Consider the following 22,942-nt stretch of genomic DNA (forward strand, 5'->3'; position numbering starts at 1 on the left):
GCCGTCTCGTGATGTCAGCCATCTTTCTCTCCAATCCCTGCTTCGCTTAAACTCGCACCTCCCCCTGGCCAATCACAAGTCCCTCTGGGCATGGCTATCGCATGCCTTGCTCGATGTGGTTGCTATGTCGGTTGGTGATGTGGCTGGCTGTAGCTGCATCGTCGGTGCCTCGAACTGGCTTCCGGTGGGTTTTATATTTATTGTGGCGGAGGGGGGATTTTAAGTAATGTTTGTGTGGTGTTACTATTGGGCCTAACTAATGTCTATTGTGCGTTGCCATACAGGACACAGGTATGATCACAGAGGGAACGACACATCGGGGAATTAGCATAAACCGTACAACTACTTAACATGCCACGCCCCCTCGTGGCGGGGACACATATCCAACTTATCCGACATCCGGGCTACACAGAACTTATTACAGGTGAGGTTTCCTTATCACGACAGTCGAAGCACCCACCTACGCAGATCTACCTGGATCTATATATGCCCTACCCAAAATTCATAACAATATCCTCTAGTGCGTGACATGGTCGGGGCACCTTCAGCACCCGGCAATGCCACCGTGCAGCACGTAGAGACAGAATTGGGAAAGAGCTGTGTACAATAATTGATTAATTGCATGATTAACATAAATAAAGAATAATCGTAAAACTATTAATTTCCTAATCAATTTGCTAATAGCATACCGACACTACACCCCCACTGTTTCATCTGAATCTGTAACTTTTGGAAAAATTAAATAATTAATCGATTCATTGAATGAATATGAATATGAATGGTCGTTTTAAGGCCATTTTCCCCGCTAGAGCAGGGGTTAGCCTTGCGGGCCCCATGACAATCATGGTTCCCTGTTTGAGGCAATGTTTTTATGGCCGGATGCCCTTCCTGACGCCAACCCTTGGTCACGCTCTTACAATGCGCAGGGATACGGTGTACCTATTCTAAACCGGGGTACACACCGGGATCATTCATCCCAGCAAGCTGGTACTCAATTTGCCGACCTCGGAAGGATGACAGGCTGAGTCAACCCCCCTGGCGTTAATTCAGCGATCGACCGGGATTCGAACTCAGGATCCTCGGATCCCAAGCCGGCACCCTAACCGCTAAGCCAACACCAGGCTATCAGCGATCGACCGGGATTCAGCGATCGACCGGGATTCATCGATTAATCAATAAATCAAAAGTACCCTTTATAGCCAGAGCACTTGTTCACTATTGTGCCAAACTTCAGCTTCCTAGCTCAAAGGATGGCTTTGAGATATTGCCTGGACAAAAAAATAAAAAATAAAAAAAAATAAAAAAGGACCGAAAACCGAGTACATCCTTTCGGTGTACGTCTGCTGGGTGTACGATAGAAAGGGGAGGTGTACAATAGAAATATCAAAGACGCATGACGGCCTACCTTCAATGAAGGCGTTTTCTGGATCATGTCAAATAAAAGCTGCATCTCAATCACAGTCTGGTTGTCAGCTGGGTGAGTGGGCAGTGCCAGGAAGCCAGTGTGTTGGTTCGGCCGGACTTGTAGGAGCTCCTGGAACATTCTATTCAGCTGAAGGAGCCAGCATGTATTCAGTACCAATGTGCTGCTTCCGTTTAACAAAACATCACCTGCACCCTCAACACAGCATGCAAATGATAGTTTTATCATCAGTCTAGGTTTTGAAAAATACATGTACAATTATGAGGGGAAAAAAAAAAAAAAAAAAAAAAAAAAAAAAAAAAAACTTCCAAAAACAACAGGTACCGGTACTTTAAGATTTTCCTTGTCGCTATGAATACTGTATACCAATTAGTAGTGACCACAACCATATCCTATAATAATATTCATTTGAAAAGTGAGGCTGTCAGGATCACAAATGTCAGGATCACAAATGTCACACACACAAATGTGTGTACCTCCGAGACAAGAGGTACACACATTTGCCTCTAAGATGTCTAGCCTGAGTTTGAATCCCGACCCAGATTATAAACATCTGTCATCTCAGTGTTTCACTGGCAGGGTGATTCATCATTGTGTGCCGTCTCTCGGATGGACGTTAAACTGGGCGTCTTATCTGCCAACATTAGTTGGTGGACGTTAAAGATCCCAAGGTGTGCTTTGCGAAAAGTAGGCGAGCTATCTCCGGCACTATGAACACATTCAAAATTCCCGCCCTAACTATTGCTGGGAAGGCAATGGCAAACCACCTGGTATAAGCCTTGTTCAGGAAGCAGCTGCAGTGGGGCAAACGCTCTGTAAAGAGTATGGTACATCAGAGAGCTATAAAAGATGGTACAATTGGAATGCTAATCAGTGCTATGACCAATCGACGAATGAACGGAAAACAGGCACACACAATTGGTCAATATCACGACCAATCGATGAATGAAGGGAAAAACTGGCACACCCAATTGGTCAGTGCCATGACCAATCGACGATTGAATATTGCTGACATAGATAAAGCCACACAACCTCTATTTATTAGTCCCCTACCGGTTTCAGCGGAGGGGACTGTAGCTCTCTATCTGTCTGTCCATCCGTCCGTCCCACCTGTGGTTTTTCAGACTTTTTCCCCATACCCTTTAGCATATTCAATTGAAAATTGGTACATAGCTTTATTATGATAAGTTACAGAACAAGATTGAGTTTCAGGGCTTTTCGTCAAAGTTTCACCGTGCTATGTCCTCTTTCAACTTAGAAAATATCACATCAGTAGGGGACAAGTTTCAGTGTTGGTGTTGGCTTAGCGGTTAGGGTGCTGGCTTGGGATCCTCGGATCCTGGGTTCGAATCCCGGTCGATCGCTGAATTAACGCCAAGGGGGTTGACTCAGCCTGTCATCCCTCCGAGGTCGGCAAATTGAGTACCAGTTCACTGGCAATTCCCTGTGTGTCGCAAGAGGCGACTAACAGGGTTGGCGGCAGGAAGGGCATCCGGCCATAAAACATTGCTTCAAAAAGGGGACCACGGTGCCCAAAAAGGCCAACCCCTGCTCTGCGGGGAAAAATGGCCGCAGATGTTTTTTTTAATAGGGGACAAGTATGGCAAAGCAATTCTCCCTCTTTCTATAAAAGATATCATAGCCACTCTATAAAAGGATTATTTGGAGAAATAAATGAAAACAAGATTTAAAGCAACATATCAGCAATCATGCTATCGTTTACGGAGTTTACATGAGAATCGACGACCACAATCAGTGCAGCGTTTATTTTTATTGACAAGATGGAGGATCATGGAAGAGCTCACATTTCACCTCCCTAAGCATGCTTTTATGTAATGCTAATTTACCTGCAATTTGGAAACTCGCTCGTTGGATAACCGAAAAGTCATTTAAAAACTACATCAGCAGGGATAAAATATCTAGTTTGCAGGGTTCTTGTAGGTTTTCTGTTTGTTTGTTTTTGTTTTTTGTTTTTTGTATACTGAATCGAGGCTCGTAAAGAGCTAACATTTATCTCACAAACAAATCAACCAGACAAACAAAACATATAAAAAGAGGGAGCGGAAGACAAGATGGGGAGAGAAGGGGAAGCACACAAACACAACATCTGAGAGCAGGGAGATGCGTGGAAGGGAGAGGGCTCGGGGGGAGGAGGCGTGGGAAGGGGTGGGGGAGGGGAAGGAGAAGTACAAAACACAAGAACACCAAGGACTTCCAGGACAGAAGTTGGTATTTCAAAAAAGTGGATTTGGGGTGAAATTAGCGGGGGTAGAAAAGATCAAGGTTTTGGATGGGGGAAGATAAGAGATGGTGGTGAACAGCTGTTTTAAAGTCTCTGTTTGGAGAACCATTGGGTTAAAACGCGCGAAGTAAAACCCGACGATACCTGAATGCAGGACGAGGCATTAAGAGACATCACTGCCATTTTACATTAATTTAAAGCCAAGATTTGAACTAGGGATCCCAGCATTCATCGTCTTTTGTTCAGAGGGCGTGGCCAAACAGACCAATCACAGCTATTGCTAAAATCCTAAGCATTACCTCTTTGCAACAGCATATCTCTCATGTCCTCCAGAACCTCATTCCACCTCAATGTTTGGTCTTGCACTTCTCCTCCTGCTCATCACATTCCCCTATTGTCTGATAGCATGCTCCATTGCTCCAACCACCACAGATGTGCCTCCCATGAATCATGACCGCAACTCCTAACCACATCCTCATAGGCCAAATTCCTCATAAGCCAATTCCTCTTCCCCTCTCTCTCTCAAAGAGAACCCCCATCAGCCAACCCAGCATCTGCAGAGTCTAAATTTAAACTTATGCAGTGGACAAAAAATTCAGCAGATGAATATAATATTAGGAGAATTAACAAAGCTCTATAAAACTACTTGTATTGTAACCACAATCAAATCAAATCGGTTTTTTGGGGTTTTTTTTAACACAACTTGAAAGAGGTATCTGCATTGATGAAAATCGACACAAATACCAAACGTTTATAATAAATCGATTTATGTTCAAAAAACGAGTCAAGTACAAACCTCTTTCCCGCAGAAGCTTGGCTAGCTTCAGCAGGACAGAATCACCATCAGCTTCGTCTGTGTCAGAGCTTGCAGACATGATGAGGAATTCAAGGAGAACGAGGTCAATGAGCGCAGTGAGATCGGGTCAACGGGTCAACGGGTCAACGGGTCAATGGGCAGCATCCTGCGGGGTGAACAACAGTTCAAATACCAGATCAATATTATGGATACAAAAGGGATGTTCATCAAACAATACACGTCTGTGTTAGAGTTTGCAGACATGATGAGGAATTCAAGGAGAACGAGGTCAATGAGCGCAGTGAGATCGGGTCAATGGGTCAATGGGCAGCATCCTGCAGGACGAACGCGAGTTCAAATGCCAGATCAATATTATGGACACAACAGGGATGTTCATCGAACAATATAAAATAATAATAGGAACAACACTTGGCAGAACGCATACATCCGCCAGGCTGAACAGTGGGATCCTTGTGATCGATGGGATCCTTGATCAGTGGGATCCTTGTGATCGATGGGATCCTTGATCAGTGGGATCCTTGATCAGTGGGATCCTTGTGATCGATGGGATCCTTGTGATCGATGGGATCCTTGATCAGTGGGATTCTTGATCAGTGGGATCCTTGATCAGTGGGATCCTTGTGATCGATGGGATCCTTGATCAGTGGGATCCTTGTGATCAATCCTTGTGATCGATGGGATCCTTGATCAGTGGGATACTTGTGATCGATCCTTGTGATCGATGGGCTCCTTGATCGATGGGATCCTTGATCGATGGGATCCTTGATCAGTGGGATCCTTGATCAGTGGGATACTTGATCAGTGGGATACTTGATCAGTGGGATACTTGATCAGTGGGATACTTGATCAGTGGGATCCTTGATCAGTGGGATCCTTGTGATCAATCCTTGTGATCGATGGGATCCTTGATCAGTGGGATCCTTGTGATCGATGGGATCCTTGATCAGTGGGATCCTTGTGATCGATGGGCTCCTTGATCAGTGGGATCCTTGTGATCGATGGGATCCTTGATCAGTGGGATCCTTGTGATCGATGGGCTTCTTGATCAGTGGGATCCTTGTGATCGATGGGCTCCTTGATCAGTGGGATCCTTGTGATCGATGGGATCCTTGATCAGTGGGATCCTTGTGATCGATGGGATCCTTGATCAGTGGGATACTTGTGATCGATGGGCTCCTTGATCGATGGGATCCTTGATCAGTGGGATCCTTGATCAGTGGGATCCTTGATCAGTGGGATACTTGATCAGTGGGATACTTGATCAGTGGGATACTTGATCAGTGGGATACTTGATCAGTGGGATACTTGATCAGTGGGATACTTGTGATCGATCCTTGTGATCGATGGGCTCCTTGATCGATGGGATCCTTGATCGATGGGATCCTTGATCAGTGGGATCCTTGATCAGTGGGATATTTGTGATCGATGGGATCCTTGTGGATCCCACCAATTGGCCAGATGTGCATAACGAACCTGAATCAAAATCGAATCAATTTAACCTTCTCTCACATGTCCAACGCATCCACCAAGTTGTGTCATAACTTTTTGAGATATCATGAGATTATATACACATATATATATATACGTATATATATATATATATATATATATATATATATATATATATATATATATATATATATATATATATAAAGCCATTACTAACTTTTAACTTGTACTGTACTCCTCTTGTACTCTTATACTTATAGTTATAGTACAACTAAAACAGTACAAGCCCTTGTCGATCACCTTACCAAAGGTGGTCGCGTCATCCTTTGGCACTTCATGTGTTTGCATGTGTTGCATTGACCTCGTTTAGCATTGCCCGACTGTCATGTACGACAACTATGTACGACATGAACACTCATGTGGTTATGTACGGATCGGCAGCGCAGACACATTCAAGGCGGACGTGCCTGTCGTTGTGGGATCGTAAACCAATTAAATAACGGCGCGTACCAACACAGAGCGGAACTCCTGCATCGCAAGTTTCAAACTCACCTGGATCATCTTGAGAGCGACGTTAAGGGGTGGGGCGACTTAACATATAAACACAAACAGTTACACACCGGTGGCAACAACAACCGTGGAGCACGGTGACCCAGCGGTGAGATCCCGGCTCGTTTTCATTGGCTGTCGTGATACCACGTGCGCTGCAACTTTATTTTTCTCTTCCGTTTACTCAAAAAGAGCGCGTGACCTCAGTAACGCGCGCGCTGGTGCGTCACCGGGCGTGTACAGTAAGTCCAGCTGTACAGTGTACTCCTCGCTTCGTACTGTACAAGTGTGTAGTATTTTAATCCGACATCGTCGTGTCATAAAAGCATAAGACGGCGTGTTGATGTAACAGCGCGAAATTAGAGTCTGGAATTCATTGACTCACAAGGAAACAAGAGGCCGCTTGGCCCATCAAGGCCGTGTCGTCTCCACGTAACCGACAACAAGGGTGTTCCGTTGGCAAGCGGCTTGATATCGCTTTCCACGCCGGTCGTTCCGTATCGAGCACGTTGCAAGCCGCTTGGCAAGCGATAAAACAAAAATAGGGGCAATGGCCCTGTACTCACCTGATGACCCACAAAATATGCAAATTAGCCGCTGGTATGAACAAACTTGTGAAAGAACCATGGAGAGATCATTCCTACCGAGTTGTATCGAAATCAGGTGAATACTTATTGAGTCGTGAATTTGCTACAGGTAATGTGCTTTTTGTTGGGCTAGTTGGGTTTGGGTTTGGGCTTGTTGGGCTTGGGTTTGGGTTTGTTGGGCTAGAACCCTGGTGTTGGGCTAGCGGCTAGGGTGTCAGCTTAGGATCCTAGGATCCTGGGTTCGAAACCCGGTCGATCGCTGAATTAACGCCAGGGGGGTTGACTCAGCCTGTCATCCTTCCGAGGTCGGCTAATTGAGTACCAGTTCACTGGTAATTCCCTGCTTGTCGTTAAAGGCGGCAAAAAGGGTTGGCGTCAGGAAGGGCATCCGGCCGTAAAACATTGCTTCAAAAAGGGGACCGAAAAACAACAACTACCACGGTTCCCGAAAAAGGCCAACCCCCGCTTGCGGGGAAAAATGGCCTCTAAAGGTGGTTTTTTTTAATGTGCTTTTTGTTGTCCCCAGTCGCACCGCGCGCGGAGCGAAAGGGGAACTATGGTTTTCCCCTCCGTTCGTATGTCCGTGCATGCGTAAGCGAAAGACTGAATTCTAATTTGGTGTGTGGGTGAAACCCACGTCAAAATCCAAGATGGCCACCGCCATGTATGTCAACCTTGTGAGCGGAATATCTTGAAAAATAAGCGAAGTACCAACTTCTAATCTGGTGTGTGGGTGTATCTAGGCGTAAGGAAGAACGCTATTGAAAATTGGGTCGCCACGTCAAAATCCAAGATGGCCGCCGCCATGTACATCTGAACCTTGTGAGATGAATATCTTGAAAAATAAGCGAAGTACTGTAGCGGTTACCGGTAGCATGACACAATTACCCTGCACCGGCCGATGATGCAACCGGCGAGCGGTCACGTGTCCGGACTCGCCCGGGCGTGTTGAGACTTGCCTTTACCGGGTGAACGCTTGCCTTGCATACCACGCCCCGTTGAGAGGCGTGGCTTATCTATTTGCATACCACGCCCCGCCTGAGAGGCGTGGCTTTTGTGTGTTGAGTTTCTGATATATATTGCCGCCCGTTCGATGGGCTGATTCAGTGCTTTGGCGTTCGTTTGAGTGAGCCGGGAATAAATAGCTCGGAGAAACCTAATTCCTGGCGTAGTCCATTTTGTCCGATTTTATCGCGCGAGCACAGCTCCCACAATTGGTGACCCCTTTCTACGAACACGGCGATGGAGTCAGCTGTAGCTTTGAAGCTCCTGGTCTTTTGGGAATCTCACGCGGCTGTTTGGTTTGCTCAAGCGGATTCTCAATTCGCCCTGCGAAACATTACGGAGGACACGATGCGCTACCACCACGTGGTCTCCGCGCTCAACGCCTCCTCCGCTTCCCGGGTTCTGAGCTTCCTACAGCACCCGCCGGACGCCGACAAATACGGCGCGCTCAAAGACCTACTCCTCGGTGCGTTTGGACTTACAGAGACTGAACGCGCACGACAACTACTACACCTCCCGGAGCTGGGCTGGCCCGTCCGTCCGAAAGCATGGACCACATGCTTGCTCTTCTCGGTGACCACAGCCCGGACTTCCTCTTCCGCGAGCTGTTACTCCAGCGGCTACCCGGGCAGGTACGGTTAGCTTTGGCTAACTCGCCCATCACGGACCCTCGCGCCCTGGCCAAGGAGGCCGATAAATTTTGCTCGGCCAGGCGACACGTCGGAGCGGCCGCCTGGGACCCTGGGCCGACTGAGGCAACGCCCGCGCCATGACCGGCACCTTCACCGGCCGAGTCAGCGCCACTGGCGGGAGCGGCCGCCGCGACGCCCCGTCGACCGAACCCGACACGACCGCCGGAGCCTCCACCAGAGCGGACCATGTGCTATTACCACGCCAGGTTCAGGAAGAAGGCCAGAACGTGCCGCCCACCGTGCACTTTTGGCGGGTCGGGAAACGACCAGACCGGCGCTCGCTGCCTGCCATGAGCGTCGGCCATTCAGGCAGCCTTCTGTTTATCATGGACACGGAGTCCGGGCGGCGTTTTTTGTGTGACACCGGCGCTCAGCTGAGCGTGATACCCGCCTCGGTGGAGGACAAACAGGCCGCGCTTTGCGGCCCCGCTTTGGTCACTGCAAACGCTTCCTCCATCCGCACCTTCGGTTCGCGTAGCGTCGCATTCTGCTTCGGGGGCCAGCGCTTCAGGTGGGACTTCATCACGGCGAACGTGCCCATGGCCTTGCTGGGTGCAGATTTTCTTTGCGCACATGGGCTTTTGGTCGACGTCAAACGGCGTCGGCTCATCAACGTAGAGACCTTCAGCTCGCTCGCTTGCTCATTGAGCGGCTCCGCTCCGACCAAGCTAGCTTGCGCGCTCCCGGCCGTGGACAATTTCACCCGCCTACTCGCCGAGTTTCCCGCCCTCACGCAGCCGACGTTTTCGGCCGTCGCCGTCAAGCACGGCATCGAACACCACATCCCGACCACAGGTCTACCGGTCTACGCCAGGGCTCGCCGCCTCGACCCGGCCAAACTTGCCGTGGCGAAGGCGGAATTCGACGCGCTGGAGCGATTGGGAATTGTGCGGCGCTCGAATAGTGCGTGGGCCTCGCCCCTGCACATCGTGCCCAAACCGGGTGGCGGATGGCGACCATGCGGCTATTACCGCCGCCTCAACGATGCCACCACCCCCGACTGGTACCCGATACCACACATACAGGACTTTTCCGCCCGTTTGGTGGGGCGGGTGATCTTCTCCAAGGTCGACCTCATTCGGGGCTACCACCAGGTACCTGTCCGGCCGGCCAACGTTCCGAAGACGGCTGTAATTACACCTTTTGGCCTCTTCGAGTTCCTCCGAATGCCGTTCGGCCTTAAGAACGCGGCCCAGGCCTTCAAGCGGCTGATGGACAGTGTGCTGCGCGATCTCACCTTTCTGTTCGTCTACCTGGATGACATTCTCATCACCAGCACTTCCCGGGCGGAGCGCCTCGTCCACCTGTGCACGCTTTTTGAGCGCCTCGGCCAGCACGGCCTCATCATCAACCCGGCGAAATGCCAGTTTGGCGTAACGGCCGTCGACTTCCTGGGGCACCGCATCACGAAGCGCGGAGCCGTCCCGCTGCCTACCAAGGTGGAGGCAGTCACAAGTTTCCCGTGCCCTCGCTCCATCAAGGCCCTACAGGAATTTTTGGGGATGGTAAATTTCTACCACAGGTTCGTGCCTCGCGCCGCCCAACTCATGCGACCCCTGTACGAAGCCCTCCGGGGCAAGCCGGCCAAGCACGTCGTCACCTGGACCACAGAGATGGACGCGGCGTTCATGGGCGCTAAGCTGGCCCTCGCCAATGCGACCATGCTGGCGTACCCGGCGCTCGACGCACCCATCGCCCTCACCACGGACGCTTCCGACTACGCGGTGGGCGCCGTGCATGAACAGTGGGTGAACGGAGCTTGGCAACCGCTGGCCTTCTTCAGCCAGCAGCTTCGCCCTAACGAGCGCAAGTATAGCTCTTTCGACCGCGAGCTCCGCGGGCTTTACCTGGCTGTTCGCCACTTCCGCCATCTTTTGGAGGGCCGCCCGTTCACGGCGTTTGTGGACCACAAACCCCTGGTCTTCGCCATGGCCAAGGTTATGGAGCCGTGGTCAGCCCGCCAGCAGCGCCACCTCTCCGCCGTGTCTGAATTTACGACGGCCATCCGGCACGTCGCGGGCAAGGACAACGCTGTGGCCGATTGCCTCTCCCGGTCCGGCGCGAACGCCGTCCACCTGGGTGTGGACTTCGCCCGCATGGCGGCCGACCAGACTGCCGACCCCACGGTGCAAACCCTCCGGACAGCGGACACAGGCCTGCGGTTGGCCGACATCCCCTTCGAGGACACAGACACAGTTCTCCTGTGCGACGTCTCCCTGGGCCAACCTCGCCCCATCGTGCCCACCGGATGGCGGCGGCACATTTTTGACGCCCTCCACGGCCTTTCCCACCCGGGGCATCATAGAAGCTCGTGGCAGCGAAATTCGTCTGGCACGGGCTCCGTAAAGACGTCCGCGACTGGGCCAATGCCTGTGTCGCCTGCCAGCGTGCGAAGGTCCACCGGCACACCCAGGCCCTGTTGGCACCATTCGACGTGCCCACGCGGCGCTTCGACCACGTCAATGTGGACCTGGTGGGACCCTTTCCCTCCTCGCGGGGCTTCACCCACCTCCTCACAATGGTGGAGAGGACCACCAGGTGGCCGGAGGCCATCCCGCTGGCATCAACAACATCCGCCGACGTGGCGCAGGCCTTCATTGGCACCTGGATTGCCCGTTTTGGCGCCCCCTCGGACATCTCCTCCGATAGAGGCCGCAATTCACCTCCGAGCTTTGGGGCGTGGTCGCCCAGACCTTGGGGGTCAAGCTTCACCGCATCACCGCCTACCACCACCAAGCCAACGGCTTGTGCGAGCGGTTCCACCGCTCGATGAAGGCCGCTCTCAGGGCCAGCCTCCAGGACGACGGATGGGCCGACAGGCTCCCGTGGGTCCTATTGGGCCTCCGAACGGCCCCTAAAGAGGACCTCCAGGCTTCCACCGCCAAGCTGGTCTACGACCAGCCACTGCGCGTGCCGGAGGAATTCATCCCTGACGCCACCGGCCCCTGGTCCGCGACTCGCCAATGCTCGGTCCTCCAGGAGGCCGCCAGGAGATTTGCCCCCGTGCCCACGTCCCACCACGGCTGCCCCCATCCCCACGTCCCCCCAGCACTTTGCACTGCGGAGTACGTTTTTATCCGGCACGACGCACACCGGGGACCGCTCCGGCCCCCGTACGATGGACCTTTCGGGGTCCTGAAGAGGGATGACAAGTCGTTCACCATCGACATCGGCGGCAAGGCGGTCCGCATCTCCGTGGACCGCCTCAAGCCGGCCCATTTGGACATCGACCAACCTCCACGGTTGGCCCTTCCGCCACGTCGGGGCCGTCCCCCATCAACCAGGCCCCCCGCCCGACCATCCACCACCCCGCCACCTACCACCCCCACACGAATCGTCAGGGGTCGTTTCGGCCGGGTCATCAAGACCCCCCTCAAACTGACTCTCCGGGTGCATGTTAATTCTGGGGGGGGGGGGGGGGGGGCGCGTGTAGCGGTTACCGGTAGCATGGCACAATTACCCTGCACCGGCCGATGACGCAACCGGCGAGCGGTCACGTGTCCGGACTCGCCCGGGCGTGTTGAGACTTGCCTTTACCGGGCGAACGCTTGCCTTGCATACCACGCCCCGTTGAGAGGCGTGGCTTATCTATTTGCATACCACGCCCCGCCTGAGAGGCGTGGCTTTTGTGTGTTGTTTCTGATATATATTGCCGCCCGTTCGATGGGCTGATTCAGTGCTTTGGAGTTCGTTTGAATGAGCTGGGAATAAATAGCTCGGAGAAACCTAATTCCTGGTGTCGTCCATTTTGTCCGATTTTATCGCGCGAGCACAGCTCCCACAGTACCAACTTCTAATTTGGTGTGTGGGTGTATCTCGGCATAAGGAAGAACGCTATTGAAAATTGGGTCGCCACGTCAAAATCCAAGATGGCCACCGCCATGTACGTCTGAACATTGTGAGCGGAATATCTTGAAAAATAAGTGAAGTACCAACTTCTAATCTGGTGTGTGGGTGTATCTCGGCATAAGGAAGAACGCTGTTGAAAATTGGGTCGCCACGTCAAAATCCAACATGGCCGCCACCATATATACTGTATGTCTGAACCTTGTGAGCGAAATATCTTGAAAAATAAGCGAAGTACCAACTTCTAATCTGGTGTGTGGGTGTATCTAGGCACAAGGAGGAAAGCTATTGAAAATTGGGTCGCCACGTCAAAATCCAAGATGGCCGTCACCATATGTATGTCTGAACCTTGTGAGCGAAATATCTTGAAAAATAAACGAACTACTAACTTCTAATCTGGTGTGTGGGTGTGTCTACGCATAAGGGAGAACGCTATTAAAAATTGGGTCGCCACGTCAAAATACAAGATGGCCGCCTTGCATCTTCCACTTTGTCAACTCATCACTTCACCGATGGGGGACCTAGGCGTAACGCTTGTTGTCCCCCGTCGCTCAGCGGAGCGAAAGGGGGACTATGGCTTTCCCCTCCGTCCGTGTGTCCGTCCGTCCGTCCGTGCGTGTGTGCGTGCGTAAGCGAAGGACCGCATTCGAATTTGGTGTGTGGGTGCAACCCACGTCAAAATCCAAGATGGCCGCCGCCATGTATGTCTGATGCCATGTATGTCTGAACCTTGTAACCTGCATATCTTGAAAAATAAGCGAAGTACCAACTTCTAATTTGGTGTGTGGGTGTATCTCGGCATAAGGACGAATGCTATTGAAAATTGGGTCGCCACGTCAAAATCCAAGATGGCCGCCACCATATATATGTCTGAAACTTGTGAGCGAAATATGTCGAAAAATAAGCGAAGTACCAACGTCTAATCTGGTGTGTTGGTGTATCTAGGCACAAGGAGGAACGCTGTTTAAAATCGGGTCGCCATGTCAAAAGCCAAGATGGCCGCCGCCATGTATGTCTGAAACTTGTGAGATGAATATCTTGAAAAATAAGCAAAGTACCAACGTCTAATCTGGTGTGTGGGTGTATCTAGGCACAAGCAAGAACGCTGTTTAAAATTGGGTCGCCACGTCAAAATCCAAGATGGCCACCGCCATGTATGTCTGAACATTGAGATGAATATCTTGAATAATAAGCGAAGTACCAACTTCTAATCTGGTGTGTGGGTGTATCTCGGCATAAGGAAGAACGCTATTGAAAATTGGGTGGCCACGTCAAAATCCAATATGGCCACCCCCATGTATGTCTGAACCTTGTGAGCGAAATATCATATCATGGCATGTTTTCTACGTCTTAAACTTTGTCAACTCACATCACTTCACCGACGGGGGACCGAGGCGTAACGCTTGTTTGCTTTGTTTCAGCACTTCATCATTCAGTGAAAAAAATCCATCCTTTGGATCTAAGGCTTCACTTACTTCAGAGTCAAAAGTAAGATCCAAGAATCGTAAACTAATGACCTTTGACCTTTACATTGACCGACTTGATATGCAAATTGTTTATGGGATTTGCAAAGTATCAGGAGTTATACAAAGTTTGGTGAAAATCGGACTATTCGTTTTAGCATTTTCGCATCTTTCATTGAAATTGTGTCTGTAGTTTCAGAGAATATCCGAGTGTTTGCATACTCACTGACTCACTGACTGACACCACACGATGCTAACACCTCACCTGAACTACGTTACAGGTGACCTTAAAAACCATGGCGTCTTGCGCGTAACGCACTGCGGCAGGGATAATAATGCTTTAACAAACAGTATAAGGTGTGTGTGTGTGTGTGTGTATGTGTGTGTGTGTGTGTGTGTGTGTGTGTGTGTGTGTGTGTAACTCTTTCTAATGACCGACTGATATTAATGTTCAGTATCTTCCAGGTGTCGTAGAAAGCTGAAGTCTGGTGTACAGATGGACATCAAAGTACAAAGGGAGAAACCCCAGAACCATCAGAAAGCATTCGTAAATGAAAATTTACATTAAAAACCATAAACGCTTAAATAATAAAACTAACGTGACTCGGTGCACTCCGCGCACCTCACCACACGTCGTTTCAGAGGGATTTGCATCTTTGACCATTTCGGTGTATTTTGGGTGTTCATGGTGTTTTGGATCTTCAGGGCCATTTGGGTCTTCAGGGACTTTTGGATCCTCTGGGCCTTTAAGGGTATTTTGGGTCTTTGGGGTGTTTTGGGTCTTCGGGGTCTTGTGTCTTCAGGGGCTTTTGGGTCTTAAGGGTCTTTTGTTTCCTGTGGGCCTTTAAGGGTCTTTGGGGTATTTTGGTTATTCGGGGTATATAAGGGTCTTTTGTGTCTAAAGGGTTTTTGTGGTTTTCAGGGTGTTTTGGGTCTTCGGGGTCTTTTGGGTCTTTTGAGTCTTCCGGGTGTTTAGTACAATCCTGTACTAAAGCCGGCAGATGGGATGTCCAGTTTTACATCCATCCCAGGGATGGCAAACACTGATGAATTGGCCTACCTATGAAGCAGTAGGAGATTAACCCCCCTCTCCCTCTTCCCTCCCTCAAGTCCTCTTCTCACTTAAGCCTCCTTAGCCTCCATTAGTGTAGTTATTTCAAGTATATTGAGAGCTATTTCAAATGTGTTGTCATTTTTCTTCCAGCCACAAGTTTCCAATGGCATGTTTCCTCAGTGGTCTGTGTGCAGTCCTTTGGAATCATATTGAAGGTTGAAAGTTTGCTCTTTCAGTATGCAATTCAAATGCGTCCATTGTAGGTGGGAAGGATTCAACCCCTTTTTTTCCTTTCACAAAAAGGTTATACCTTGCCACATTAATCCCCTTGTTGGATCTGGTGTACCATAGAGCAGGCGCACAAACTACTCAATGTCAGACATGTTTAATTGACTTTTGAAGCAGGACAGTAGTTGTGAGTGTTGCATGAATAATTTTCAACAAGCATTTTTTTCCCCTGCCCAACAAATGATGAAGTGTTATCATTACCAGTAAGAGCATGAAATTCCAAGATGATTTGTAATACCATAACCTGTAGGCCTTGTGCTATTGTACATACAGGATGCACCTTGTTTTGTTGGTGGAAATCACTCATCATGAAGTTTTCTACATTCGTGCTTTTGCCAAAAAGGTGCAACAGAAGCAACAGGACATCTGTATCCGGGCAAACAACAATTACTCGTGTAGCCCCTTCTTCAATAGCATCATTGCAATGGTACGATGAGTCCGGTGTCTGCCACTTCATTGTTGCTCGCATGTCAGGTGTAGAACTGTCTTTGTGGAGAGAACCTCATCTAGGCCACCTGCGACCACCAGTGCCTGCTCAGGTCTTAAGTTGTTTCTGCATGGAAGTTATGAACTTCCGTGACAGAAATTGTGCAAGATCAGCTTTGTTGGCTCCTAAGGCATGGAAGTTATCCCATACAGGAGGAAGCGGAGCTGATCCATCAACAATTATTTTGTGGATGGGTCTTCTTGCCTTGCTTGTGCGTTTATGCCGAGTCAGATCCTTGTCAGTCGGTCCTGGATGAATTTTTCAGCATACTGGTTAAAGGTTTCACACATTTCTTTTTTTAGATTCCTAATGAGAGTATTGCCTTTTTAACACTAAACTGAAAGGGAGGAAACCCGACATTCTTGAGGCATTATGTACTAATGGAACTGAGCCTCTTTTTGAGGCAATGTTTTTCTGGCCGGATGCCCTTCCTGGCGCCAACCCTTTTTAGTCGCCTCTTACGACACGCAGGGATACGTTGTACCTATTCTAAACCGGGGTACACACCGGGTACCGAGAGAGAGGAAGACAAATGATGAATTGCGAAAGATGATGGGAATAGAGCCTGTGATTGATGCTGTGAAGAGAAACAGGTTGAGATGGTTTTAGTCAGGTTCACCATGTTTTTTCGTTCAAAATCATGGTAGATTAGCAAACCTATACATTTTTGGAAACGTTATTACATGGAAAATCTGAAAATCAATGTTTACATTTGCCAATTCCGACCAATTCAATTCGACCAATTCGACCAATCGACCAATTCCATTCGACCATTCGACCAATCGTTTCGATCGACCATTCGATCGATTCGATTCGATTCGATTCATCGAATTCGATTCGATCGACCATTCGACCAATTCGTTTTGCCAATCAATTTGACCGACCTTTGCTTGTGTGGAACGGACTGTGAAAACGATGCGGACTATATTGTCGGATACGACACACAGGACAGTGATGGCGAACTCTAAATGGCATATTCTGTAATCGTGTATGTTTGATGCCATTGACTGCCTGTGTATATTTTGTCATTGACTGCCCGTGTAGATGTGAAGTTATACTGACTGCATGTGTATATATGATTTTGCTGACTGCCTGTGTATGTTTGGTGATATGAATTATTGTGACACATTTTGATGTTATTAACTGCCTGTACAAAATGATAACATGTATTTGATTATGCAACTTATCGCGAATATAAAGACGGTATTTTGCAATTCAAAACCTTTGATTCGTGTCTTACCATTCCCCATAGCACTAATTTGATACTTTCATTGGATTCCTTGTCCCTGAAAATATAGGTTTAGTATATTTTAAAAAGTTTTTAGGGTAATTAGAGGCAGAAATAGAACAAAATATGTATTTTACAGTGGCCATTGTGAAAATCCAAAATGGCCGCCATACAGGTATCTCTCCAAATGTAAACATTGATTTTTAGTTTCCTTATGCTATAACCTTTCCAAAAATGTATAGGTTTGCTAATCTACCATGATTTTGAACGAAATATAATTTATTGACAAAGTGAACCTGACTATTTGGTCATGTGTTGAGGAAGGATGAAAGTGACTGGTTGAGAAGAGTGATGGAAATGAATGTAGAAGGAAGTAGAGGACGGGGAAGACCGAGAAAGACTTGGCTGAAGATGGTGGAAGAAGAAATGCGGGCAAGGAGGTTAACAAGGAGAGATGCAGAAAATAGGGCAAAATGGAGAAGATTGTCATGGGGACCGCAAGGCTAACCCCTGCTCTCGCAGGGGAAATGGCCTTAAAATGCCTGGTGTTGTTGTTGTTGGAACTGAGCCTAAATCGACTGTAATATAGTGTTGTGGTTATGAGCCCCAAATAATCCTCCCGTAGTTAAAGTTAAATTATTTCATAGTTAAAGTTAAATTATTTCATAGTTAAAGTTAAATTATTTCATAGTTATATTCTTTCATTTAACTGTCTAAGGTCCGTGTTCATAGATCTGCTTTGTGATTGTGTAGTTAGAAATCCTAAATATAATTTTTGGTCATTCCCCATTCCTTTCCACAAACCATCTGCCCCATATTTTCCTCACCCATGGGCGCAGTATCCGCGCAGCCCCCAAAACAGTTTAAAACCGCTTCATGGATGCCTGGAACAAAAGTTTGTGCCAAAACCGATGCTCGCGAGCCGATTGTCTTCACAACTGCTCTGAGGGCCATTTTTGGGCACACTTCGTGAGTGCCTATCGAAGAATATCGGACCATGATCCAGTGCAAAGGCAGCTCCGTTCACGGTTGAGGGTAGGGGGTGAATAGTCCATGGGCCAGACCCCAGAATTTCATGGATTGGTACCACCTGGGGTGGCAAAATTTCACCATGTTTTCTTGAAAGGCATATACCCATAGATGAAAAAAACTTGGAAGCCAAGCTTGGAACGGCAGCTTAGTGCTAGTAATCACCTCTTAAAAATGGAGGACTGGGCCTGATCCGGGGACCTGAAATTATGGGGTAGGGGAAATATAAATTGCGATATCGTTTGAACTAATGGTCCAATTGCTACAAATAACCACTCAAAATGTTGGAAATGTTATGTTCTACATAATCTACTATTTATTTATACATAATCTATACATAATCTATCTATTATTTGCCAATATGCTAATTAAGTAGGTCACTAGAGGTCAAAAGGTCACGAAATTTGACCCTTGCTTAAAATCTGGCCATCCGTCCAAAATATCACCACAGTTACCAAACCAATGGGAATTTCTCAGCCAAAATTGGCTCAAATAGAAGTTAATAAGTGTCCAAGTCCATTTGATGCCTAAAAGTGTGGATTTTATTTGTATCTGAGCCATGATACATAACGGAATTTGACACATCTTTGAAAACGGCCATTTTTAGCCCGAAAAACATCCAAAATGGATGATGTCAATATGCTGATATTTAATTAGCATTTTTTTCACTTTCAGGCAATAATGAAGGGCACTGGAGATCTAGATCAAGTACCCTTACTGCGACGCAAGTTGACCCGTTCCTCCTGCATCTTTGAGTGTGAGGACACAGACCTCGAGCTGAATTCGCCCCAAGATCGTGCATCGTGGGAACGGCTTCTGAAAGCAGCTGAGATCTGGAAGCATGCCGGCATTCTTAGGATTGCTGCCACTGCCAGAGATGATGAGATCCCACAAGTCCTGTATCACAGGGGATGCAGGAATCAATTCGTTAAGAAACGTGACCTGGATGCTATTGAAAAAGCGGCATCCGCAGAGAAGCCGGATGAGCCGGGATGGAAAGAACTGAACCGGAGAAAGTCATCAGCAGGTCTAACCTCGTCATCATCACGCGTGTATGAACCAGTCTGCATCTTCTGCCTGAAAAGCAGCAAGTATCTCACAAGCAGCAAAACAAGAGAGCCCTTGGTCCAATGCATCGATCTACGTTCAGATCAGACGGTTAGGCAGGCAGCAGTGGACCAAAGTGATCCAAGAATGATGGCGATTACGTCCCGAGACCTAGTTGCAGCTGAGGGCCACTACCACCGGTCTTGCTATCGTAGGTATACCAAACAGACAAGCTCCAAGACCAACTCTGAAACTAGTGGTGATCCGGTGGCATTCCACCCAGACCCAGACGAGGAGTATGCTAAGACTGAAGTACATTGTTATAGTGGACTGTTCAGGTTCATTAGGGATGTTATATTTGAGAAGCCTCCAGTGATAAGAATGACTGAGTTATGCAAATACCTGCTTGATTTGTTTGTAGAATCTGGTGTAGGCCTAGGTGAGGTTAAAACGTCCACTAAAAAGCACATCCATAGAAAGATCAAGGGGGAGTTTGGGGAGAGTATACATATGATACCAGATGACATGGGCAAATTGCTGGTCTATCCTGACAACCTTTCACTGTCCCAGCTGGTGAAAGAAAACCAGAGGCTTAAAGAGGAACTCCTAGCTACCAAGCAGAACACCTCCTCCTCTTTGAACCAGTAGGATTAGGCTGGGAATTGAGGCTTAAATAGGCCTACCAAATCCATAAAGAGGAATTTCTAGCAGGTATCAATATTTTGATATGTTGTTAAGGGATAATTTACCATGTTTCATCAGGTATTCTGTCAGATGGACGTAAAAAATGCATACCTGAGGTTCAATGGTGAATGACCTTGACCTTGACTACAGGTGACCTTAAAATGCCTAACAGCCCTAAACTAAATAAGAGCACATTTTCACATGATATTTGACATTTGTATTAAAAATGTTGTTTGAAAGATTCTTTTTAACACCAACACATTGGCATCTTCCATTTTTGCGTGTTTTTCAGGCTAAAAATGGCCGTTTTCAAAGATGTCAAATTCCGTTATGTACCATAGCTCAGATACAAATAAAATCCACACTTTTAGGCATGAAATGGACTTGGACACTTATTAACTTCTATTTGAGCCCATTTTGGCTGATAAATTCCCATTGGTAGGGTAACCGTGGTGATATTTTGGACGGATGGCCAGATTTTAAGCAGGGGTCAAATTTCGTGACCTTTTGACCTCTAGTGACCTACTTAATTAGCATATTGGCAAATAATAGATATAGTTATGTAGAACATAAAATTTTCAACATTTTGAGTGGTTATTTGTAGCAATTAGACCATTAGTTCAAACGATATCTCAATTTATATTTCCCCTACCCCATAATTTCGGGTCCCGGATCATGCCCAGTCCTCCATCTTTAAGAGGTGATTACTAGCACTAAGCTACCGTTCCAAGCTTGGCTTCCAAGTTTTTTTCATCTATGGGTATATCCCTTTCAAGAAAACACAGTGAGATTTTGCCACCCCAGGTGGTACCAATATCTGGTCTGGCTCATGGACTAGAAGTAAAGTAAAGCATGTGGGAATTCAGAGATCTATAAAAAGGTTGTGTGCCAAAGCCTCGGAGAGAACGGTGTGGGGGGAGAAGGACTGAGGGATTCGAAGCTTTGCAGCTTCGAAGGATCAAAGACTTTGATTGGGGCTCAATCAATTATTATTATTCGCCCAACAAGAGTCTCCTCTCGTTCTTCTTTTCTATCTCCCTTCCCTCTTTTCATTTTTCCCTCTGTCATTTGTTTCACTTTGCTTATTCGTACTGTGTTGTCATTAATAAGGTTCTGAGGGCGGGTCTGTCACATAGCCGTAGGGGATAAGAGGGAATGCATACGTGCTGTAATTGTTGTACATCTATGCCATTTCATTGTTTTCTCTACCTGTAAATACCTGTTTGGCCTGCTATTGTAAATACTGTACTTTTCTTGGTAAATACTGTAATTGTAAAACATTTTTGTTACTGCCAGTAAAGGCAGGAGGGGCATCCGGCCATAAAACATTGCTTCAAAAAGGGGACCACGGTGCCCGAAAAAGGGGACCATGGGGGCCAAAAAAGGCCAACCCGTGCTCTGCGGGGAAAAATGGCCTCTGAAGGTGGTTCCATTAAAGGCCATTTCTTTAAGAAACAGTGTCCTGTCTTATTCTGTCTGTTCTGAATGCAGCATAAGACTGCTGAGGCATTTGGCCAGATCGGATTTGTTATCCAAGTTTGATCTTAGATACGGTTAGGCAATGTTGGTTCTGCTCGGCCGACTGACTAAGGTCTGTTATGTAACTGCTGTTACACGGTTCCCCTTTTCCCTTGCTTAACTCAACTGCACGGTAAACTGACCTTGGGCGCGAAGATGTTGAGAGTCCCAGAGTTGAGAGTTGCAAGTCCGTGGTATCTTAGACAGGCCGTCCTCTCGGAGTTATGCAGAGGTGACATCCACCACGGAATACCATCACAATATATACCCTCCCCCAGATAGGATAATAATATGACCCCTAACTGCCACTCATGTAGGGAGTGGGTGTACTAGTTTTCTAAATCTGGATATAAAATGGTTGGAAAGTTCGTCTCGCTTCTGGACCTTGCTCTATTCGGCAAGTCCTTGGGAAGGGAGGGTGTCAGTGTTGCTTATAAACCTGAATTTTGTTATAATATCGATCCCTAGATAAAGTGTGCAACGTATCAACATACCCAAACGTCGGAACAACCTTTGACCCCGATTGTTTGGCCATGACAAAGCACAAAACACTAATTTTCTACTTCACCGATTATGAATGGCCATTTCTTTGTCCTCTATTTGTACTCCAATATGGCCGTAGCATCGTGTGTGCGAACAAATTTATGACGTCATCAAACAACCCCTATGTCTCCTTGTTGGAAAACCAAATCGATGACGAAAGTAAAACATAAAACAACCACCAAAAATACCTGCTGCGTATTAAAACACCCTTCTGAACATTAGGATTCGTAAAAAGAATCCCCAACGTACGAGGCGTGGCGGGAGCCGGAAACGCGAATGACGTCACGAGCTCGCGTAGTATTAAAGTCACGGAGGTATATAATATGGAGAGCCAATTGGCCACCTCGCAGCATTAGCCGCCGTGAAGCCACCGGAAATAGTCTGGCGGCCATATTGGGAAGCCGATTGTTTTGTAAACAAAGCCTGTCAAAGCAAAGGCGTGGCGCACTGATGATGCAGCTGGAGCGAATTTTAGGACCGCCGACTATTTAATTAATATAGAATACTAATATTTGAACTGATATTCGGGCTCAGAATCCCGTTCTTTAAGGAAATGGTGTTCATTAAGTTTGAAGTTGGTTCTAGACGCATTTTTCCTGTGGAATCCAATGGTTTAGAGCTTGTTTGAAAAAAAAGTGCCCAAAATTACCGCTCGGTGTTCTTTATCGTCCTTCTCATGACCCAATCACCCACTAGTAGGAATAAGAATCCTGACATGTTACACCCCTGTTTAACTCCTGTCTTCACCTTGAACCATTCTGTTGTTTCACCTTGGTCGACGACCGCACATTGAAAGTCTTGGTAAAGGGCTTTTACAAGGTTCACTAATTTTCCAGGTATGCTGTATTTCTTCATTATGACCCAGACTTTCTCTGGGCAAGGAGTCGAAAGCTTTCTAGAAATCTATAAAATTGAGGTACATCGTCGTTTGCCATTCTTTGGCTTGTTCTATAATATTCCTCAATATAAAGATCTGATTTGTTGTCATGTT

The 22,942-nt window shown here is 47.6% G+C and overlaps 2 protein-coding genes across 7 annotated transcripts in view; one reads left to right on the top strand and one right to left on the bottom strand.

Annotated features, from left to right (window-relative positions):
• The window catches only part of STK11IP (serine/threonine kinase 11 interacting protein), a 131,304-nt gene extending 124,682 nt beyond the window's left edge, over nucleotides 1-6,622 (bottom strand). For 2 of the 5 annotated variants that reach the window (XM_078782543.1, XM_068123547.2), the window contains exons 1-3: nucleotides 6,484-6,605; nucleotides 4,462-4,627; nucleotides 1,406-1,618 (exon numbers count right to left, since the gene is read on the bottom strand). In XM_078782543.1, coding sequence (XP_078638669.1) covers nucleotides 1,406-1,543 — 138 coding nt within the window. In that variant the 5' untranslated portion in view covers nucleotides 1,544-1,618; nucleotides 4,462-4,627; nucleotides 6,484-6,605. Of the gene's footprint in view, nucleotides 1-1,405; nucleotides 1,619-4,461; nucleotides 4,628-4,778; nucleotides 4,797-6,483 lie in introns of all 5 variants that reach the window. The other 3 variants (XM_078782541.1, XM_078782542.1, XM_078782540.1) reach the window with 3 other exon arrangements.
• LOC137431818 (HIG1 domain family member 1C) overlaps nucleotides 6,571-22,942 on the top strand; it is a 30,751-nt gene continuing 14,379 nt past the window's right edge. Inside the window, exons 1-2 of one of the 2 annotated variants that reach the window (XM_068123552.2) lie at nucleotides 6,571-6,589; nucleotides 15,689-15,842. In XM_068123552.2, coding sequence (XP_067979653.2) covers nucleotides 15,690-15,842 — 153 coding nt within the window. In that variant the 5' untranslated portion in view covers nucleotides 6,571-6,589; nucleotide 15,689. Of the gene's footprint in view, nucleotides 6,590-6,633; nucleotides 6,723-15,688; nucleotides 15,843-22,942 lie in introns of those variants that run through there. The other variant, XM_068123553.2, reaches the window with a different exon arrangement.

This window comes from Myxine glutinosa, chromosome 7 (genome assembly GCF_964187855.1).
Source record: "Myxine glutinosa chromosome 7, kmMyxGlut1.1, whole genome shotgun sequence".
NCBI lineage: Eukaryota > Metazoa > Chordata > Myxini > Myxiniformes > Myxinidae > Myxine > Myxine glutinosa.